The sequence below is a fragment of the Notothenia rossii genome (assembly GCF_949606895.1).
Source record: "Notothenia rossii genome assembly, chromosome: 3".
NCBI classification, from domain to species: Eukaryota; Metazoa; Chordata; class Actinopteri; order Perciformes; family Nototheniidae; genus Notothenia; species Notothenia rossii.
Genome location: NC_136901.1, coordinates 28,942,782 through 28,959,361, shown reverse-complemented (window position 1 = coordinate 28,959,361; position 16,580 = coordinate 28,942,782). Strand labels below are relative to the sequence as shown.

General features: G+C 43.7%; 1 protein-coding gene across 1 annotated transcript in view; it reads right to left on the bottom strand.

The window, feature by feature from the left end:
* Positions 1-3,087: 3,087 nt before the first annotated feature.
* Positions 3,088-16,580, bottom strand: part of adgra3 (adhesion G protein-coupled receptor A3) — a 31,234-nt gene continuing 17,741 nt past the window's right edge. Inside the window, exons 4-19 of the mRNA XM_079670328.1 lie at positions 15,072-15,143; positions 14,893-14,964; positions 14,152-14,312; positions 11,614-11,827; positions 11,358-11,522; positions 10,643-10,844; positions 9,885-10,034; positions 9,196-9,354; positions 8,499-8,666; positions 8,204-8,411; positions 7,891-8,099; positions 7,627-7,751; positions 7,261-7,384; positions 6,637-6,782; positions 5,777-5,872; positions 3,088-4,808 (exon numbers count right to left, since the gene is read on the bottom strand). Coding sequence (XP_079526454.1) covers positions 3,362-4,808; positions 5,777-5,872; positions 6,637-6,782; positions 7,261-7,384; positions 7,627-7,751; positions 7,891-8,099; positions 8,204-8,411; positions 8,499-8,666; positions 9,196-9,354; positions 9,885-10,034; positions 10,643-10,844; positions 11,358-11,522; positions 11,614-11,827; positions 14,152-14,312; positions 14,893-14,964; positions 15,072-15,143 — 3,718 coding nt within the window. The 3' untranslated portion in view covers positions 3,088-3,361. The remainder of the gene's footprint in view (positions 4,809-5,776; positions 5,873-6,636; positions 6,783-7,260; positions 7,385-7,626; positions 7,752-7,890; positions 8,100-8,203; positions 8,412-8,498; positions 8,667-9,195; positions 9,355-9,884; positions 10,035-10,642; positions 10,845-11,357; positions 11,523-11,613; positions 11,828-14,151; positions 14,313-14,892; positions 14,965-15,071; positions 15,144-16,580) is intronic.

The window sequence follows — 16,580 nt, the reverse complement described above, 5'->3', positions numbered from 1 at the left end:
CAGTAGCTCATTAGCATTTAAAGCTACACAGAATCAGCCATTTTTGGAACAGGGCTGAAACAGAGGGGTTTATGGGATGCTACAATGCATGATCTGTTTTGTATTTCGAGCCAAAAACTTTAAAGACATGTTTTGTATATATCTGAGACCTATAATATATTCTTGAAAAAGAGTATAATACGGAACCTTTAAGATAAAAAGTTAAAAACAGAAACACATTTGACCACTTGTATTTGATTCTTTGACTAATTGACATGTAATTAAAGAAGAGGTTGTCTGATTTTTTTCTTTTGGACTCATTTTGGGAAAACTATGAGTCCACACATTCAAACTGCTTTAATGATATTGAAGCATCAGAAGCCCCTTCCCTCGAGAACTCTTGCATCTATTTCTGCCCTGCTCTCTGATGGTGCCCAAAGTTGAATCATGATATATTTTGGTTTGCACACAAGGACTCTGCATTGTGATTAATGAGAATACCGTATATATATTGGAATTATGTCACTTCAATTGATCTTAACACAAAGTTAGGGACTTAATATAATATGTTCATCCCACACATTCCAGGAGAACTACTGTGCCACAGTATATAGAAGACTCAATCATGAGGTGGAACATGGAATTTGCATTGTGATTTGACAGGACGAGATGTGGAGTTTTATTCTTAAATTGTTGACTGGCAGAATATTTAAAATGGCACTTATAGCTTCTTCTGACACCTTTATCTGTTGAATAAACAGTAAGTTCACTTTCTGAAAACACCAGCTATACTGTATAGCACAGTTTCTCTTTAAAATAATCTTCCTTCATTATTAATTGTAGTCACTCATGCTTCCCACTTCAACCATAAATAACATGGACAGGGAAATGTCTACTCCTGTTTTGGATTATCAGCAGAAAACCAAGTTGGCCTTGCATAATCTGCAGACAGTGAATCAGCTATTTTTGAGGAAATGATGTGCAAGTATGAAATATTCATGATGAAAAAAAACTAGCAACTAATAATTGTATGGATGTAATGTGACGCAATACATTTGTCTGAGATAAGGTGGGCAGTATTATGTGTTATTAAGTGTGAGTTGAATGACTAAGTGCTGAAATGCAAACACTTACAAAAAGCTCTGACCTTCGCTTAAACACAACTTACATACTGATGATTTCCAAATATCTGCTCAAAGAAAACAACATCAATTCAGCAGTTATCTCAGCAGACAGCTGTTGGACAGCGGCAGCGATCATCACAAACCCTGTGTGCTAATTATTGCTTTAATCTTTACTACCGGCCTCTGAGGGTTTTTGGGGAGATGATCACACTGCAGGAAGTAACACTGCAGGAAGTATTTGTGGCTCCCCTGGACAACCACAGCCAGCTAATTACAATCAGATGGCTTCCCTCTCTGAAAAGTATCAATCTTCATTGCAGAGGCAGGTTTCCACAGCAGAGGCAGATGCTGCTGCAGGGGGACGAGCAGCTGAAATGTAAACAGACATCAGCTGTCTGCCGCTGGTCGTCCTCCTGGTGAGGCACGCAGCTCAGATACACTCCACAGCGCACACTAAGTGGAAACTGGCTGGAAAAGACGAGTCATCGCTGTTCCTGAAAATAGACTGTTTACAATTAGGATACTCTGATGTGCTATTTCTGGCATCTGACCCTAAGACTTCTGAATGAGACTAAGAAAAGATCTTAATGACTCCATTTGTTTTATCTTAATTTATTATGGATTTCCGCCCAAGGTGTCCCTGTGATCTTAAAGCAAAGATGCGATCAGTGCTTTAATTAGCTTTCCCCCCAAACATCGTCCCATTGTCATTCCCACCTCGCTGACAGCCGAAGATGAACTCTATAACCGACGGCAGTGTTAAAGAACCTTGGCAATTATTTGAAGATCACTCTTTCATGCCTGGAGGAAATGTGCAAGGCTGCGACGAATCACGGCATAACTGCTCTCTACATAATTCAGAAGTCTTATTATAATTTGTCACATCCAAGTTGGCTGGGCAATATATCTTTGTTTTATTAATAGGCCATAAATGAAAAATCTGAGCTGTGCTTCCTCTGCTGTGGGAGTGATCAGCGGGATAATAGCGGGAACATTTTTGCAGCACAACCTTAAAAAAAAAGAGTTAGTGGCATGCTGTGAGAAGACATGAATATCACGTTTAATAAGAAGTGATTGTCTTATTGAATAATAATATTAAAGCATTGGAAACGGTTTTCAATCCAACAGTGTGACATTGACTTTCTGAAAATAGCTTTACTCCCCCAAAGACTGTCGTCCTTAGCCCGATTAATGTTGGTAAGCACGAAGGTTTATAGTTTTATTTGTATTGAAGTTAATTGTGGTGAGTACACCTTTCACCACAACATGGATGCTTTAGCAAAGAGAACTACAAATAAATGCAAATGAGACTCACAAGGACTATGAGAGGGGCAAAACGACCACAAGAGACGAGAAGCAACTTAAGTGAGACAAAAAACGATCTTTAAGTCTGTGTCTTGCTGCTATATAGAAGAGGCGTTGGAACCTATCGTCACATATCCCCCTTGCTGTACTCTTAAAGCGTAAGAAGCAGAAAACACATTTACTGTCAGACAACCACCATGTCAGATACATTCAAGTTATTGTATAATATAAATATCAGCATAAACACCATACTTTGTGTCAGTTATATGCTCTCTGCCTGGGACTGTGTAGGAAGGGGGGGGGGGGGGGGGGGGGGGGGTGAAGGGAACAAGCTGCACTCCTCTCATTATTCTGTCTTCTCCTGGCGGCTGCTTTGCGAGTCAGCTGTCAATCACACCACGGGCATCGAGTCAGCGGGAGTTCAGGACGTACTGCACTCATCCAGTCTGCCAGCAGTCAGGAGATGCACCTCTACGCTTGAAGCCAGATGCAATTAAAGAAGGCCCGCTGTGTGTGTGGGGGGGGGGGGGGGGGCTGAGGCCAACTGAAGGTCAGCGAGAAACCCAATTACCAACTTGTCATATTCTGTCAGCACGAGTAATTCTTGGAAAGAAAACAGCTCTGACTCACCTTTGCACCGGCTGCAGAGAGAGGAGATCACAGGAACAAAAAGGTTCAATTAGGTGTACAACACTTTTGTTTTATTATTGTTGGGGCAAACTATTAAATGGAAAATAAATCCCCGGGGGTAAGGGTATGCAGTTTCAATTACACAACTCTTAGAACAACAAGGTTTGGATTAAAGTTATAAAAATAGACCATTTACAAAAAAAACATATCTACAGAGATAGTTCAGTGGCAGTAATGATTTGATCAAATAAATGTACAATAGAAAAAAACAAAAGCATTTCACAGTTTAAAGGCGATGCAGTCTTTGGGTACGGAAACTGTCGCTACACAGTAGTTTCATGTTTCCACAGGCCGGTCTTTATACTGGCTGCACTCTCTGTGGTTAGTAAAGGCACAAGCTGTCCGTTTTCTTTGACTGTTCCACCGTTCTGAGTGATGAGGTTCAACCCGTAAGATTTGGGCTGTGTCTCTAGTTCAGTGTCGGGCTGCGGGACAGGGTCAGAGTCTTTACTGGCGTCGGACCCCGCAGCAGCATCAGCAGCGACCTGCTCCTTCTCCACCGTCACCACCGTCCCGTTCCCCAGCGTGCCGCCCCCAACCTTGTCTGCGTGGCGGGGCCGGCGCGGCAGGCTGGCGCTGTCGCTGCTGTCGTGCTGCTGCTGGCTCTGGTGGCGCTCCCTGTACGCCATGTAGGCCGCGCGGCGACTGTTGCGCGCCGCTACGTCGTAATGATGGTGGCGCCTGTGATTGGCGCTTTGCACGCTGCCCTCCACGCTGGTGGGCACGTCGTAGGCGTACTCCCGCAGCACCGTCAGCCGGCTGGCCCTGTGCGCCCGCGCTCTGTTTTTGTGATGCCTGCCCACGTGTCCGTTGGGAAGCGCCGCCGGATTGTTGTTGATGTTCATCGGGCGGAACTGCACCTCCAGCGGAGCCACGTGCATTTTTATTTCATTGTCTATAGAATGTTCCGTCAGGCTGTTGTCTAAAACAGCTGCACCGTTGGCGGTCACCGGTGCCGAGGCGGTCTTACACTGCGCCGCCTCTGCGTGCAGATTGGTCAGCTTGCTGCCGTGGGCGGAGTTACGCACGCTGGGGGCGCTTTTATTGGTGTAAGAGGAGTCTGCGCTGCTCTGGCCGCACCGCGTCGACTCCCCGTCTGCTTTGCTCACTGACCCTGCTGTCGACGTCATGGCTACGCCCGGCTGAGGCAGGAGCACGTCTTCCTGGGCTGAGTAGGCCCGTCTCCCCGAGCAACAGGCCTGGGACCAGTAGCGCCTCATATCCTGTCTGTTGACACAGTGATGGGCCACCATGAAGGCCCCCAGAGCCAGCGCAGCCACCCCGTAGAGGCAGGTGAAGGCCAAGTCGAAGGGGTGCTCCTGCGAGACGGCCATGGCCCCGAACACCCAGAGGGCGGCGTACAGCCCCAGCGCCCCCACCGCCCCCATCAGCTGAGCGGCAAAGGTGTGCTCGTTCTCCAGCGCCGACAGCGGCACCGAGTGTGGAGCGGAGCCCACAGAGGAGGATCCCTCTGGCTGCAGCTGCAGAGTGAGGGGGTGGCAGTGGCTGCTGGGAGCATCGCCCCCCCCCTCGCTGTGGACTAGAGCCAGGTGCTGGTGCTCGTCCGTCAGCTCCTTGAACTCGTAGCGGCGCTCAGGGTGGCGGCGCAGCTGCAGGAGGATGCTGAGGAAGTACATGCAGTCCACGAAGATGATGAACCCCACAGGGCCGTAAAAAGCCCCGATACTGGGCTCCCAGGCCATCCAGCAACTAGAGAGGAGACGGACAATCAGACATCTCATTTACAGGAAGAGAATAGGTGTGGCGTTTGATACTCTTTGAGAGTTTTATATGGAACTTGGTGGAAGGTTGCAGTATGTGCCAAGGAACCTCAACCTATTCAATGTTTGGAGCCGATTCAAATAATGTTGCGGCAAAATTGTTTTACTTCTCTTAACAAAACATAAGGGCATTTGTGCTGCAACGAGTTCCTGATTGGGAAACCGTAAAGTCAGAACTGAGAAACTGAGATATCAAAATGTTTTTTAAAACACTACAACAAATGTTTTTTGTGTCCATGTTGTTTACACATGAACACACCAAAGTTGGAAAAATGACATCCCAACTGACACCAGAGGCCTTTAGGGAAGTATGTACTACATTTGAATAGTTATTAAATGTTATACAGCACCTCTTAAAAGTAAACTTGCCGATAGTGCTCATTAAAACAATACCACATCTCCTCATCTTAAATCTGCCACCATCATTATTTACTTCTCAAACTCTTTGAAAAAATTTTGCGTGGTGTTTTGTCCAGCCACTCTCCCATTACATTTAATAACCCAGGCTGGATTTGTTTTAATTGAAAGAAATTACTTAAACTCCAAAGACTTCCGACGACACGGCTGCAGATTTCTCAATTAGCCATCCACCATCACTAAACATGTAAACAGCTGCTTCTGTAGGAGCGCTGTAAACTCGCTGCAGTTGTTGATGCTTGGATGCACATTACCATTAATAGGCCTCCATAATCAGAACATCAGGGAATAAACTTTTCATACCCTTATAAAAATATCCATTATTTACCAAAGCAACGCAGCCTGGCCGGTCGATAACTAAAGCCAGATCCTCCTGAGGAGAGTGTAAAGCATCTCCTGGGGCTGGAGGCTTCATTTGAAACATCGCAGGAGCACAGACATGAAGGAACTTTAATTGCTTTTCATACAGGGACTACTTACTATTGGGCATTGGTCCGGCTGCCGTAGTTCTTGATGTTTGCTGCTGCAGTGATTCCACAGACAATGATGGGTATCCCTCCGCCGATTAAGTAGAACCTATTAGAGAGCAGAGAGATTGGTTAGTTAGTCTTTGTGTTTGGAGGACGACAGCTTTACTGGACATAGTCTCTACACTGACACCGTGTGGCAGATCCACCAACAAACAGGACCACTTTGTTTTTTTATATTTATTGTAATTTGTCTTATCTTTAATACTTTTGTATGCATGCTTCTTAGGTAACATTAAGCTATCTTTGGCTCTTTTCTGCTGGAACAATGTAAATGCCCCCTCTGTGGGACTAACAAAGGTATTCTGATTCTGAGTAAGGAAACCTAAAATATCATTTCACAATAAGACACAGCTTTTCCTGATGCGTGCATTTTTCCTGTTAAATAAAAAGCATTCTTTTTGAGGCATTCTATAAAGTGTTGTTTAAAATGTCTGCTTTTAAGATCAGCTCAAAAAAGACACGCCATTTTAATAAATGTAGGGAAATGCAGGTGTCATAGCAGCATTATATATATGATTATATTAAATATATATTCACTTTATATATCACAAAAGAAACAGATGGCACAACTTAGGTTTTTTAAAACTCTGGTTTGTTGACTTCTTTTCTAACAGAAGGTGAGAAGTGGATAGTGAAGCGAGTTATCTTACAGTTCCGCATTAAAGTTTCTGCAGTTTAAAAAATCTTTCAGCACCAAATACATTTCAATTGTTAGTAAAGGCTGACATTGGGAGGAACACAAGTAATCTCATCCAAGTTAAAATAAAACCTATGTGTTTACTTTGTCCACCTATCTGTAATGTCTCGTACCTCAGCATTGGCCGTGGTGGTGGTGGAGGTTCGTCCAGCTCTTCGTAGCGCTTGGCCTTTCGGGTCACCTGTTTGTAAATGTTGCGTGCCGTCACCCCCACCCACAGAGCGGTGGCCAGAGTGGAGTAATGCAGCAAGATCCCAACCTAGAAAAGAGGGCATAAATATAAACATAAGATTTAATGGAGATAAATGCAATTATTCTCCAATGTCAGAATGCAGCTGTTAGTTACATTTCCCCAATACAAATAAGAATGATGGGCAGTGCATCAGTATTTTAAATGGCACGTTGATCATTGAGCTATTTCCTATTGAGCGTGTCATTACCAGCATGAGCTGAAAAGTCTATTTGTGAGATATCTGTATGCCAGAGGGGATTACATAAATAAACAAAACGTTCTCTGCTAAAAAGTCTTTCATCCAGGTACTTGTTGCAATGAACACGGAATAAGTAATGTGTTTCGCACCATAAGGGATCACCCCCGGACATGGAAACTATCTACTGTACCCTTCGATGCATCTTTTACTGAGTTTCCACAACTTTTTTTATGAGCAGAGTGAACTTAGCCAAAGGCAAAACAACAAAAGCACTTGGTCTTTTTTGCGTTAGAGGAGTATACTCACTGCCTGGCACACGCTTGCATAACGCGTCTGATTTATTCCCCCGACAAAGACCCCGTAGGTGAGGCAGATGTGAAAGCAGAGGTTGACCAGCATGTGCCAAAACTTGCGGCTCACACGGACAGACCTGGGGTCAGAGAAACAAAACACAGTTAGCATTTCTTTATTACGGATGTGACACCTGTTCACGTAGACAATATATTTTACAATCATCTGAATATGACAACCAATGAGAAGTTAAAAAGCATTCGTCTCGTGCATTGGTAAATGATTAAAATGGTAGCAGAAAATCTCTCCAAAGCCAAATCCTGCAGGGTTTCAAGATAAAGGACAACCAATGAATGACAGACACACATGATGAGGTCTCACCTGTGATGGTAGATGTAGCTGATGGTAATGGTGAGCAGGCAGATCAGGAGTATGATGGTTGTGGCGTAGATGACAGGGTGCAGGGGCCGGATGCTGGGAGAGAAAAACTCCACACTGCTGAGGTCCTGCATGACAGAGGGGGGGATACATCCTCAGGTTTAGGTCATATTGGCACTCCAAGTCACTACAGGTTACTACAAAGTGTCCAATGCTGATACACGGCCAAAGGTTGCTGTCATTGTCATACAACAAAGAGCAACCCACCATCAGCAGGGCGTAGTTTCCCAGAGAGTTGCAGGATATGGTGGTGAAGTTGTCGTGATGATCCAAGATGCGGCAGCCGTCGCTCTGCCACCCTCCCTGCCCCCCCACCAGGCTGAAGTTCCAGCAGGCGGACACGGCGTCTGAGCCGCGGGCAAACCGCCGCAGGGTGACGTTCACGGGAGACCTCAGCACACGCAGGGACATGCCGTCTGATGGGAAACAGGCAGAGTAATCAGAACTGATGTCAAGATAACTGATGTCAAGTTGTCGTGTGCTGTGGGAAAAAAGGATTTGAATTAGTCAGATTACTCACCAATCTTGGCCATGATGACGGGGGTGGCCACACTCCTCCTCTTCCCCCCGTCAGCTAGCTGGGAGGAGTTGCTGGTGGAGGGGAAGAACTTGCCGTTGCGGAAGGCCAGGAGGTGGAGCTTGTAGACGGTGTCCTCAGGGTGCCCGGGGAGCGCAGTGGGGGTGAAGAGGGCCTGAGGAAGCTGCAGGGAGGCCTCCACTATGGTGCTCTACAGGGACAAAACACATGAAACAGTTAGGTTCTTACTTGTTTGTTGTGTTAAACATCAAAGAATTTCATTTTGTATGGAGCTGACCTTGTGCAGGATGCTGGAGAAGGAGCTGGTGGTGTTGCATTTGAAGGTGAGCTGGCGATCCCCCCCCGGCGAGCGCTCCGGGCTCGGCCTCTGGAACAACATGCAGGTCATCCCGTTCCAGTCTGCCGCCCTGACAGGGTGAGCCTCCAGCGCGATGTTGGGGGAGTTCTGGAAGGACAACAACAACAACATTGGACTAAGGATTTTACAACAACATTTTAATAGTGGAGCATGACATACAGGTCATACTTAAATTGCACAATGCAGGCAAAGTCTTTAATATTGAGTATCTGCCGACCAGATATATATATATATATATACACACTTTTCCCTTCAGATTACAGCTGCACAGCATACTGAAGCCAAATAACATTTCATTTAAAGACAGGAAGACAGATAGCCTCTCTTCTTCCTCATTAAACAGGATTTGTAGCTGCAGTTTTGACTACAATGAGACACATAATGACTACAAAGATACAAAGAAACAAACAGATGGACATGCAAACAATCACAAAGCAAAGAAAAAAGTGAAACACAGACATACTGTCAAGAGATGCAAAAGATAAAGAAAATACATAGAAAAACTAGAAAGAGAGCCTGATCCAAAGACACAGAGACATGTGTTGCATGTTTTTCAGTTTAGGGGTCTTGCTCATGTGTCCATCTAAAGCTAAAGGCAGATATTAGGAGGACTAACCAGGGAGAAGGCCTGTGCCGTGGCATGGCGGTAGACGGCGATCTTCTGCAGGCAGGCGATGATGCGAGAACACGCTGAGGCTTCACGCTGAGCCATCCACAGCACGCGCTCATCAGCCAGCATCAGGTTGGAGGCCATGTTGATCATCACCTCGCCCAGCTGAGAGAGGGAAACATTTTGACATGAGGGAATGAACATTGGTTATAGACGTGAAATGTCATTTATGAGTCGTACCATATCCAAATTAGTATTGTCGTCATTTAGAATAGCTCCTGTGCTTAACCTGCTTTGTAAGGTTGTGTTTGTAAACGTTTCATTCAGCAGCAGCATTTCTAAAAGACATAAGATTCAAACCTGTTCACCATCTTGTTTGTATCAAACGGCCATAAACACATGCTGTGTTGACTTAGGGCCTTACTTGACTCCCTAGGTGACGATTAGGAACACATTTTAAGCATAGAAGCGCCAAACTAAACTTTTAAACTGCTTTTTAGTGCTCGGAGCTGCTTCACTTTGAAAACTGTTCCTTTTGCCAGCCTACAGCTGTGCCCAAGTCATGACAACACCTCTCATTAAACATGATAAGAAACAGCTGCTGAGCATTCATCTATTTATCTTTGAACAAGGACAAGCTTTCACATTCTTCCGCCAACATAAGCTCATGAAAAAAAGTTAAGAGCAGCACTTACATCTTTAAACTTCTCGACAAACTTGCCAAACTTCTCGATCATGTCCGCCACGAAGATGATGTCCATCTTGTCGGAGAAGTTGGCGGCCTCGACGGTGTAGACGAGCAGGCGGCGAGCCCGGGCAACCACGTTGCTCTCATTCAGAGGCATCTGGAAACAAGACACAGAGAGGGAGAGTTCACTCTCAAATAACTAATCTTCTCCATTAGCAAAAAAGGGACAAACAGAAACGATGAGAGAAACTTTTTTGAATATGTAAAAAGCATCAAAAATAAAAACAAACAAATGGACTGGATGGATAGAGAATAGATTAGTTTGCCCTATTCTTGATTCTTAAGATATTTCTTTTAAAAAACTTGGGTTTGTGGAAGGAAGATATGTTATATTAATATCATTATTTAAATATGTTTTAAAGATGTATAGTTAAGAAAAAGAAAAAAACAACAACATAAAGATAAATGCCAATTTACTGGACTCTGAATAATAAGATTTGTTTGCAGTTCTAATGTTTTGGAGCCTTCTTGCAGGAAGGCAGAGGGAGATAGTTTGTCTGTTAGTACAAATGAACCCTATCAGGATGGATTACAGCAAGTTTCTTTAAAGGTTTGATTATATTTCAAAGTAAAAAAAAAAGCATGTAAACCAGATTCTGAATGTTATGCTTTATTTGAACTGTTTGAATCTAGTGAATTCATTTTGATCAAAACTGAGGATACAGTGAATGAGGTTACAGAGCAGAACATAACAGTTTCTCAGACCTGGTTGATGACGAACAGAAATCTGGTGACGTCCTTCTGGAACTGGCAGCGGGAGTAGTCCTCCTCCGTCCACAGCCCTTTGTGGTCGCAGTATCTCCACGCTTTCTGCTCCTCACCCGAGCTGCCCGAGTACGTTCCGGCGCTCGACGGCAGTCTGTTGCAGGGCAGGTACGCTCTGATCCCCGCCAGAGTGCGAGGCCACCTGCAGGGAGCAGAACAAAAACATGTTCCATCAACCTGTATATGAAGCGTCCCTATGTTTTACTGACTTTGTGTAATAACATCAACAGTCATGTGCTCATTATGGCTCAAGCCCTGAAGTCATGTCTATGTTTTACCACAGGGGGGCGCCACAGAGCTATCTACAAATGTTTTACTGAATATTTACCAGTTTAGATTGCATTGACAAACACATTGATGCCTGCGTGTTAAAAGCAACATATTTCTTATTGCAGATGCACTGATTTGAGATTTTTTTTAACATCTGACCTTTTCTCAAAAACATTGTGTTTAATAAAATTGTAATTAAATGGTATGTTCACAATAAAAACAGTTACTTTCTAATTACTTGACCAGCTTAAACTCAGTAACAATGCCTCTTTTAATCGTCTCATTTAGAAAAAATATCCTCAGATTTTAATGTATCCAATAAACTTAAGTATAAGTCAATAGCTCTGTTCTGCTTGTTGTATACTCCATGTCGGGGGAAACTCACTTGAACTCTCCCTTGTTGTTGGAGATGCGTTCAGGAGCGCAGTACTCTGCAGAACTCTCCAGCACCACGATGTGGACCGTCCTGGTGGTGTTGCCTCTGCTCGTCCTGACCCGGCACTCCCAGTTCCCAGTGAACCCTGGCTGGATGTTGGAGATGGTCAACGCACTGAGGGGAGACGAGAAATTAGAAAACATTTGAGATAACCATTTTGTCCCATTTCCTATTAAAAGTCCTGAGACTACAGATGCTGCCGTACCTGGCGATGAGAGAGCAGTTCTGCACCATGTGCTTCTCGATGAAGATGCCCTGCGCGGCGTCTTGTTTGACCATGCGGCCGTTCTGGTACCACAGCACCTGCATGTCCTCGGCCACGAAGGAGGCCTGGCACTGGAAGGGAAGGCTGTCCCCCTGAAACACCACCTGGCGCTGGGAGGGGGTCAGCTGGAAGGAGGGCAGCTCCAGGGGGGCGTCTGGGGAAACCATGAGAGAATAAGAGTCAAGTTAGAAAAAGATTCAGGGCTTCATTCATCAAAAGCTAAGTTAGTTGGCTCAAAGTCTTTTTTATTCCATGCCCCTTCAGGTTCAATTAGATTTGATTTGTAACATTTGATCCAGTTCCTCTCGATTAATATATACATACATGTGTATATTCAAACAGTAGACTTTGTACATATGTTGATATAAGAATCTCATATTAGGCAGGTGTCTTTTTAGGACACGCCAGGCGGATAGTAACAGCTGTGACATCTTTCCTAATCTCAGGTGGTGCCTCTGTTTTTACTGTGGACATGTTTGTAGCCGGCAGAAGTATCAGTTTACCATGTAGACCCAGATTGGTGTCCAGCTTCCTTGTTTTTTCATTCAATGCTCCAAAGAATATTTCCTATGGGTTTGGTTGTTTTACATTAGTTTAATGTTATCATTAAGTTTTAGTTCAATATATTCTTAGCGCTAGTTAGATTTGTGTTAGGGCCAGGTTTTATAACTCTGAATTTTGAATGGCCATAAAGTTTAAAACTTATGGTAGTCAACTTGTGTCCTCTTTCATGCTTACACAAGCCCAGTTTTAGTTTTAGATTACCATAATAACCCTGCTCTGGGGCAGAAGGGGAAGAATGGAGAGAAATATGTGGAAATAATACCATAAATAAAATGTTACCTCTCATTTATCATATATGAAGAATTCATTTTTCAAACATTGATCAAAGCCAATTTTAAAATGATTTAACAAACGCCTTTTTTAGACTCCTCAGTGCACACAAAAACATAACTGGGAGAAATAAATAAATACGGATATGTTATTTAAAACCACCTCGAAAACATTTCATAACATTAACACAACATATGTTGTGTTAATGTTATGAAATGTTTTCTCGTAAATGATGCGGTAAGCAGGAGGACAGAATTACGTCTAAACTGACGCCGTTTTGCATTTCTATAGGTTGTAGATACGAGCATGGTTTTATATACTATCATGTTTAACCATGTTTTATGCCGTTTGCTAAGACTTGATAAGTTGCTCGTAAAACACAGGAGGCATGGAAACTAAGAGCATCATATGTGGTCAATTGTGCAGCTAATATAACAGAACACATTAGTTGTATTTCCTTTAACTGGTGGATATAGAGTTGATGCGGAGGGGGGGGGGGGGGGGGTTGAGATGCACAGGCTGCAGTGGAGACGCTGCTCACAGCTGACACAAACGGACACAAACCACCAAATACAAAAACATAATTTCGATCCAGTCGTCATGACTCCACTCCGGAGGGATTCCCCGATCATTTCTTACAGTTTCTCATCAAGGGGGGGTCTCCTGTCCCCGATACAAACACACTGCCTGAGGAAGGCTGTGTATTTTTTTTGTCATTAACCTTTTTCGGACCACTTATTTATTTATTTGGTGATGATCCGACCTCCATGCTGCTACTCTGGTTCAAACTGCATCCACCAAACAATGTCATTTATCTCGACCTCCCCAAAATAACCAAAGTCTGACACGGTGTGAGATGTCTTTTTTAGCTGTTCTGTCATCATTTCCTGCGATCTTCTTCATAAAGTCAGTCAAAATGAATGAATGAAAGGGCGTTTCTTTGACTATTTATAGGCAAATATGGGCGTTACGTGAAGCCCGCAAAAGCTGCACCGCATTTCGAGTCGATGGTGATTTATAAAGGGAAACCGGCGTAGGAAGTCCTGTACGCACTTTCCTCACCGGTACGCAATGTTTGGTGAATCGGAAAATGTCGGAACATTTCTGTACCTATTTTTTGGATTTCTACTACGTAAGCAACCTTCCCACATGAATCCTACACACGGCGTTATAAATGAGGCCCCTGGACATACTCTCCTTTTAGTGTCAAAAACAAAACAGTGCCTTGAATTCTGGGTAATTTTTCATGTATGTGAGGCCACGGCTCCTGCTAAACCTGTTCGCTGTATTTCATAATCCCTCACCGGGATGACGGCCTCACAGATAAGATATGAGCAAGTACAAACACTGGCCCGGCCCTTCTCCTATCTCCTGTCACTGCACAAGCCCTCCGCTCCCCCTCTCTGATACCAAAATAGAGAAATTAAAGAGGCAGGCCACCGTTTGACACCACAATCTGTGTCACAACTCAACATGACTTATTTCAACATTTCAAAACGTCTGAGACGGGACAAAAGACACATCAGAGAGTGTCCCTGGAATGACTAATGGCTCAGTATCAGATTGTGCTGCTATTTTAGGATGACATCTTTCAGCTGGGTCAAATCTGTGTGTGTGTGTGTGTGTTCGGGTGTGTGTCCCTACCACAGGTGAGCAGCTCGGGCTTGATGGAGGTGATGAGCTGGCCCTGCAGAGACTGAGGGAAGGAGCACTTTGTGTTCTTCACCACCATGTTCCTGTCTCTGATCCAGCGCAGCAGCCACGTCAGGTTGCAGTCACACAGCAGGAACGGCGTCTGGAACTCTCTGTGGACACGGACACACACACACACACAGGTACAGAAACAAGACATGTTAAGTGTTGGGGAACCAACAAATATCAAGGTTAAAAGACCAATAGCGTTCTGCCTGATCAAAAACCTCTACCTTGCTGCCATATTTAATGCCTTTAATACTTATTATTTAAGAATTGATTTGATCATTTTGTATCTGTTATTGATGTTTTGCATGTAAAAAATTTTTTTTTTATTAAGTCTGACCCGTTTATAATGATTTTCCTAAGAACAATGGTTTACAGCATACCAAAAACAAATTCTAACTTTTGTTCCAAACAAATAATTGACTATTTAGAAGCTTGCATTTTCTCTAAAAATACTTTCTATCACTCAAACAAATCTCAAAATGAAAAAAAGTCCACCGTTACTGGAAATAAACAAATCCAATCGACATGTTTTACGTTGCCAGAAGGAAACGGGTGCAACACTTCTATTTGGAACACAGCCTGTGTGTTAATTTGACTGGCAAGCAAATAGAAATATGATCAGCTGACATCCAGACAGTCTCAATCAATGGTTTATTAATGCATCTTCATTCATTTTATACTTACAGTGACTTCAGAGACACCAAGCTGTCAAAGGTCCCTTGAGCCAAGGAGGAAAAGATGTTCCCTGAAAGGTTTCTGCAAGAAAATAGAGATTATGTATCCAGGTTGATGACAAAGACAGGGTTATGTAAATGCATGTTTTAGCACACACTAATATATTCATAACAATACTGTGGACTTACAGTCTGATCAGATTGGTGAGGCCCTTGAAGATGTCCACGTTGAGACAGCCGATGCTGTTGTTAGACAAGTCCCTGTAGTACACAGCAAACAAAGTTTTTGGTTAATAAGTTCCACTTTTCAGCATAAACACAAGATGACAGTTACACTTGTTTGAAACACCATCTATGAGTAAAAGGCTGGGAATGTTTACCAACAAGATAAGCCATATGAGAAGAAAGGATAAACAGAGAAATAATGACGTTGCCGAGTTAAAGCGAAGCAGGGTTTTTGAGGGGAGAAAAAAAGTGAAACGGGGACAGGTTGAGGCAAAGAGCCCAAATATTCAGCTGACAGGTTAACAACGTTCAAGGTGATTTCAGATAACGTGTCTGTGTGGGCCTCCGGGGGGAAACCTACACATCTGAGGCGGAGGATTAATCGCCTTTGATTAACGTCAAAAGCGTCAGGAACAAAAAGTGTGTGTTTCTCCTGGTGGATGTGATCTGACACGATGTCTCCGGCAAACATCAGATGGAAGTGTCTGAGAATGCTGACGCCTTTTCAGGAGGAATCAAAGGCGAGTCCGGGAGCGAACACGGAAAATACTGATCCTGCCGCTGTGAATTATACTCAATTTGAAGGATCTGCCGAGGGGAAATATTCACTGCAGGCTCCTGGAACTTTTAGCACACCGTTCTCTGAAGCACATATACTTAAAATGTGTGAGAGTCTTTAAGACAAAGCTTATACCAGGGGTGTCCAAACTACGGCCCGGGGGCCAAATGCTGCCTGTTGTCCATTTCTAATTGGCCATCAGCAAATTCTTAAAGTATAACGGTAAATGGCCCCCCACCTGAAAGTCGTGTTTGTCTTATATTGTACTTCTTAAACATATATGTGAGCCTATATTACACAGTCGTTTTCATATGTTAATAAGTCCACTATTCAAAGACATTCAGTCAATTAGAGCTGAGAACATGTTCTAACAAATCTTTCTTTTATTTCCATAACAAGCTTTAAAAAGACCCTTCATATTTCCCCTTATTATAAGCAATCTGAGGCTTCCGTATTAAGGGATGGACTGCAACTGAAACCCTATGGAGAGTTGTGATGTTTCTTCAATCATATTCAAGTAGAAAGCATCATTTACCTACATTTGATTGATTTTGCTGAATTATAATTTAACCTATAAGGCAGTATACCTCACCTCTAGTGAGGGGCCCAGCCCTTTGTATGTTTTTCTGTATGTGGCCCTCAGTGAAAACAGTGTGGACACCCCTGGCGTATACAGAACAAGAAGGAAAGGGGCTATTTGTCTTCCCAGAGAGATAACATCTAAAGAAACCAGTCACAGCAACTCAAAGGTTCAAAGTCAGCGCAGCTTCACATATTCTCCTGTGAGTGATCCAATCATTGTGAAGAAACAAGAGCCTGGGAGAAGACATTACCTCAGCGCACCAGCTGAACAGTGTCCTGGGGTGCTGGAGGAATGTGATCCCCACACAAACCTGGAAAATGTCTGTCAGGCA